This window comes from Pantherophis guttatus, chromosome 4 (genome assembly GCF_059756535.1).
Source record: "Pantherophis guttatus breed Tessera chromosome 4, ASM5975653v1, whole genome shotgun sequence".
Lineage (NCBI taxonomy): Eukaryota > Metazoa > Chordata > Lepidosauria > Squamata > Colubridae > Pantherophis > Pantherophis guttatus.
In genome coordinates, this window is record NC_142066.1 from 46,826,789 (window position 1) to 46,832,986 (window position 6,198).

Genomic DNA, 6,198 nt, shown 5'->3' on the forward strand with positions numbered 1-6,198 from the left:
TTTAGAGGATTACATAGATGAATAAATTGGTCCGCATGTACCAGGACCTTTTACTGGACTTATCCGTCCTGGGAATTTTAGCCAGGAAAGAATTGGGGTTTTTTTTCCCCTGTTGTCCAATTTAGACTGGAAATACTTTGGAAACCCAAATCTATATTTTTTATTTGTATATTTATACTGTTCCACAAAGAACCAGTATCTTTGAGACACTGTATAAATAACAAATAGTCACAATTGTTGAAAGCTTTGCAAACATCATGGTAATAGTAGGCAAGACTATTTCATTATTATTTTTTTAAGAAAACTCCAGTTAACCTTGCCCAGCGTTACAGAGGCCCAAGCCTCAGCATGAACTGAAGCAAAGCACTTGGCAATCCAGATATACCTCTGGAAGGGAAATTTTTCTCTCTTTCTTAAAATCTGCAGGTGATAAAATTATTTTAGGAAGAAGTTTTCCATGTGATAAATCAGTTTAATATTTATTTAAAAATGAATTAATATAAAATTAGACCCTTCCCATCTACCGTGAAGCCTTTATTATAAAAACTTAAAACTTCAGTAAAGCTTTTTGGAATACCCGAAATACTAAATGCAAGTTTTCAAAGATATTTCTTACTCCAACAATTCATGAATAGAACTATGTGATCTCTAAATTTTGCCCTCAAACATTTTGTTTATTTTAAAAAAATATGACCAATAGGAGGTTTACACATTATGCTGCAACTATAAATACCTAACACATTATCTTTCATTTACTTGCCTACCTATATTGCTGGGTGATTATAAGGATAAAAGAAGTGTCTAAATATAATAAATACAGTAACTGGAACTAGAAGTCACAAAACAAGTATTTAAAAAACACTAGTACGCACGTCGTTTATTGTTTGATTACTGTGATATAAAATTATATGTATAGTATATGTGACTCTGAGGATTAAAACTCATAGAAGAATTTTTGTGAATTTTCAGTTAACTTTATAGTTGACATGTTTTTCAGTGGTTGATTCCCACATTTGATTCCGGCAGGAAAAAATAAATAAACTAGCCAGATCACCAAAAATTGACCTTGAGGGAAATTATCTTCAGTAAGTTGACAGTGTACAGTATTATGAATGAAAATTCTTGGTTTTACTTCTTGTAGAATAATAAGTGTCCTCATGTGAGAATTTGCACCCTGCAGGACCAGTCACTTATCAGGGTGTAATTCTTTACAATCTAGGTGTTTTAAATTTTGCCTTGTTAACTTAGTTTGAATTATAAAGTCTAAGCCTCTGTGGGCATGTGCATTCAGTAATGCATTTATTGCCAGTGGTTATCAACATAATCCACCTAAGGAAGTAAAGTGTTTATCTTTTTAAAACTTTGACTCAGTAAATAAACCTTTAAGGCTTCATGGATGCATTCCCAACATTGAACAGGCTGAAATTCTGGAACTTAACTCCCCCCACTTAAACACCTCCTCCTCCTCCTCCTCCTCCTCCTCCTCCTCCTCCTCCTCCTCCTCCGCAGGTAAAATCAAATGGAATTGCTCTAAAGCAGCAAAAGGTCTCAGCTTAGATTTCCCTCATCATGAATATTCAAATCTGTCCCTGCTCAGCCACTATTCGCTCATGTTTACTTTAGGCAGGAGTGGCTCAGTCCCTGGTTAACCTTGACATACAGAGGGAGGGAGAGAGAAGTGAAGCACAAATAGGTATGTGGCACCTCCACACACCTGAGATGTGAGAATCACATTTTTACTGGTTGCCAAAGCCATCTCTGCCAGTTTTGCACAAAAGTAACTCAACGTCTAGCTCAGTGTCTCGTTCTACCTCACGTCTTCTCCATATTGGTCTTTGCCTACAAGAGTTGAAGATACTGTTCAGTGACGGACAAATCAGACATCAGACAAAGCAGGTATGTTGTTAATTGCACTTTTAAGGGAAGAGGGAAAGGAAACTCACTCCACACCTGGGAATGCTATGTTTTGTAGTCTTCACGAATGTTTAATTGATCATCACAGCAGATGTAAAGATAAAATGAGTAGAACTTCAGTGGGCAGAGTTATGAATCTAGATGGGGCAAACACATGTTTTTATCCATACTTATTCCTAATTTCTGGATGATCCCAGACCAAGATACAATTTCTTGCTCTAATCTTTTGCAAGATTGTTGTAAGCATAGAATAACAAGGAACAACTTTATTTGGCTTTCAAATAAGATAGGGAAACAAAAAAAATCTCAGACGGCCCACTGAGTAGCTGCCTGTTTTGCATATTTCACTTTTGCAAACCTGAGTTACTGCTAAAAGACACTTAACAGAGATAGGGTCTGATTCTTTAGCTCAGAGGTCAGGCAAATTGATAAAATTTTGAATTTCAGTTCTCATTCACCTCCAACCAAAATAGCAAATTACAAGGAATCATAAGAACTGTAGTCCAAAACGTGAAGAACATTAGTTTGCTCAATTCTATTCTAAGAATTGGGAGACATAAGAAATGTATGTCTTGATACATTTATTTATTTTACTGCCTATTTCAAAGGTGTCCATCACCTTTCTGTTATCCATGTAAAACATTGGATTACTGTCAAATATTATGCCATTCCAGTAATAGGGTTTTTTTTTTCCTTCTGGCAAATGAATCCTCTTTTTTTCTCTACATGGAGAAAAGGAAGGAGAAAATGAAAAGATACATCTGTGCAGAATATTTCAGTTTCTGATCTCTTAAAACTGCCTTGCTCCCAACCTATTAGATTCCTCTCAAGGATGGATGAAATCAAATGCTAAATTGGGCACCAAAGGGCACATCTAACACTCTACTCCATGAACTGTATTAGGTGCCAGTTTGCTTCGATTCAAAATGGTGCTTATGACCTATAAAGCCCTACGTAGAATAGAACCAGACTGCCTACAGACCCAGCTTCATTCCACTCAGGCAAGGAATATATGTTGCAGACCCCCTCCCAATCAAGGAACTCTGACTAACAGGGTCTAGGAGAAAACCTTCTCTGCCATTATCTCCACTCTATGGAAGTAGTTAATATGTGGTGTGAGGACATGGTAGACAGTTTATCTAGTTATCTATGATTCCCAATAAAAGATGGGCCATGGACCCCTCCTTTCTTCCTTTCCCCAACCTGCTTTCCTTGTCGTTTGTTGGAACAACTCCCATAATTCTGAGCCAGCATTGATATCTGACATACTGAGGGAGGACATTTCCAGGTTGATGGACAAAGAGAACATGACTCAAAAAAATAAGGGGGGGGGAATGCAGTAGACCGTGTGCTTCAGAGAAACATTAAATGACTTAAAATAAAGAGTAAGCATGGTTTTGGAGACAGCATATTTGAATCTGTAACTTAGTGATCGAGCTTAAAAAGAATGTAACGCATCTGGAGGAAGTACTTGGTTGAAGAAAGCTGGTGCTGAGTGATATAGCAGTTGTTAGACTAGAGATTACCATTCATTTATGTATCTAATATCTCTCTCTGGTTCCACTTCTGAGCTGGAAGATAAGGTTGGATTTTAACAGCTCCCACAGAAATCTATGGACACAGTGAATGGTCTCCAATATAGGACATACATGGGATGGGAGAGAGGCTGCCTCTCTTCTTTTTGCTTGGCTCACAGGGAATAGACAGGCCTTCAAACAGAGGGTTGAGTTCAGTCTGTTTTTCTGTGAGGTATTGTAAACTATTATCATGGTATCTCAAGCTACAGTATCCTTAGATCATACAGGAAACAAATGTTTTAATTTAGAATAAACAAATTCACTTACATATAGTTCCTGCCCTTGCTCTTGATCCGAATAGATTCAAAACAAGAAGTTACACCTTGAGCAAATATAAAATCCTGAGATGCTAGAAGCTGAAAAATAATAATCAATGCATAATAATCATTTAAAGATACTCTTCCAAGTTGAGTTCTCCTGCTGACTTAATAAGCATTCCATGCAGTTTTCTTTCCTATTCCATTTTAAGGATTTTTTTCAATATTCCACAGTCTAGCCTTAAAGTATTTTGGTGGTCTCTAAATGCTAACCAATTGTAATGCTACTTAATTTTTCAAATTTCACCTAGATGAAAAGAATAAAAATACTTGGAGTTCTTTATGGACAATTTTTATTCAGCAAGAAGATATAACTATAGCCTATTTTCCTCTTATCCAAGGCTGGCCCATGTGGATCATTTAAACTGACTCATAAGACACACTGGGGTTAGCACTTCAAGGTACACCAGATTAGGAAACTAAAGTCATGTATGCCAACACTACTTTTATTGGTTATAGAAACAGAATATTGCAATGTCTTCCTCCTTCCTTTCTTATTATTGTGAGAACTCAGAAGAATCTTATCTTCAGATGATTTCTCAATTCTGGCAGAGCCTCAGATTTCTTATATCTGACTGTTGTTTTGATTATTCCTCAAGGTTATTCCTTCTGCCCATTACAACTGGTTTGAGTTATTTAGCTTGGCATAATGCATTAATTCAATCAGCATGGTTCTTGGGAATACTGTAAATTGTTCTCAAACCAAGTAAAAATAAATGTGGCTTCGTAAAATGCATGGATCCAAGAACAGGATTCTCAGAAGCACATTCGGCAGTTCCTAAGCACCAGAACAAGCTTTGCTCTACCCGCAATGCAGCATTTATATAGTGCATTTAATTTTTTTTAGAATGATATCAATAAGTTCATGAACAGATGGAAGAATTTAGGCACAGATGAATTGACTGAGCTAAGATCATTCAGATGTATACAAATAAGATAACCTTTATCCAATCTTTTCCTGACTTAATATTGATACTTTAACAGTATGTATACTGTGTCTCTGCTACCATCAGCAGGGATAAACAAAACTAGGGTGTGAAGCAACTGAAAACAACCAGAGGGGGGGGGGGAAAGATGCTCCATATTCTAAAGGGAAAGCTTAAATGCAGTATTTGGTTTTTCTAACATTTTGGAAAAGAAAGTGGGGGGGAGACATTCATTCAAACCAAGTAATCTTTTAAGCAGCATCTCATCATTTCAGGTACTCGCTGCAAGGAATATATGTTAGCACTGTGGTAGTTGTAGGCTTTATAAAGTTGTCTTTAAAGTTGTCTTTTAAAGTTGCCCAGGAGTTTCCATTCTTTACAGGTAACCTTGGTAAAGAAACTATTCTCAATTTCAATCTCTCCTTTCCAAGTGAAGCTTCAACAACTGCACCTTAAACATAAAAAATATATCTTTCCCACATACATGGAATTTGATTTTGTCCTCATCATTTGTATTACACATTTTCTTCTCTAAAGTACTAAGGGCATAGGCACAGATCAAGAGTTTCTTAGTTCCTTGCTTATGTTATCCATCTAACTTGCATAATTTATTTTTGAAATGAAAATAGGGATTTCAGGTGAGGTCTTTTTTATGTGTACATGAGGAATATGAAGCTCAGAATTCTAAATATAGTCTTATTGACCATTTATGGAAGGGAAAAGAATTAGCCAATGTCACAAGATCATAACAGATATGTGCTTTTTTTCCTTTTCCCAAGGGTGACTGATCGTTCCTGTTGGCTCCATGGCAGAAAATAATTATAGTTGGTGGAAGTTAACCTTCCTCCGAAAGAAAAAATCAACTCCAAAGGTATTGTATGAAAGTCCAGATATTTATGGAGTGGCCAATGATGAGAGTCTACAAGAGGGCATGCCAGCAGATGGGAGCAGTGGAAGCCGCAATGAGCAGGAATTCAATGCTCGGCTAGAGAAAATCGTGGACAAAAGCACCAAAGGGAAACATGTCAAAGTTTCCAATTCTGGACGCTTCAAAGAAAAGAAGAAAATCAGGGCTACTTTGCCCGAAAACCCCAATTTCTTTTCTGATGGGGAACGGGATGAAAAATAATGGCCAAGTGAAAGAGATGCTTTTCATAAGCCCTTTTTTGAGGACATTTCTCAGCTGAAGAGAAGCTGATATTGACAGATCAGGTTCATTACATTTGCTAATGAAGTTAACGAGGGAGCCATCTGAAACTCTAGGATCGGGCCCTGATTTTCACGTGAAGTTTCCCCAAAGGATGAACATTATGTTTTATTTTGTTTTCCTCTTTTTTAATTTAAGAAATAAACAGTGCAAGACTTGCATTAAACACAGGCTTATGAAGGACTTATAAATGAGAAAGGAAAATTGAGAGGTAGAGCACAGAAGAGGGAACATACACAGTACTGCTAAATTCAGAT

The 6,198-nt window shown here is 36.8% G+C and overlaps 1 protein-coding gene across 1 annotated transcript; it reads left to right on the top strand.

Annotated features, from left to right (window-relative positions):
- Positions 1 to 1,770: 1,770 nt before the first annotated feature.
- Positions 1,771 to 5,969, top strand: PRR15L (proline rich 15 like). The gene is made up of 2 exons (XM_034415585.3): positions 1,771 to 1,896; positions 5,514 to 5,969. Exon 2 carries the CDS (start codon positions 5,540 to 5,542, stop codon positions 5,861 to 5,863), a length of 324 nt encoding a protein of 107 aa, XP_034271476.1. The 5' UTR covers positions 1,771 to 1,896; positions 5,514 to 5,539; the 3' UTR covers positions 5,864 to 5,969.
- The last annotated feature ends 229 nt before the right edge of the window (positions 5,970 to 6,198 follow it).

Excerpts from the sequence above, each read along its gene's own strand:
- PRR15L (XM_034415585.3), top strand. The coding sequence starts at position 5,540 with ATGGCAGAAAATAATTATAGTTGGTGGAAGTTAACCTTCCTCCGAAAG.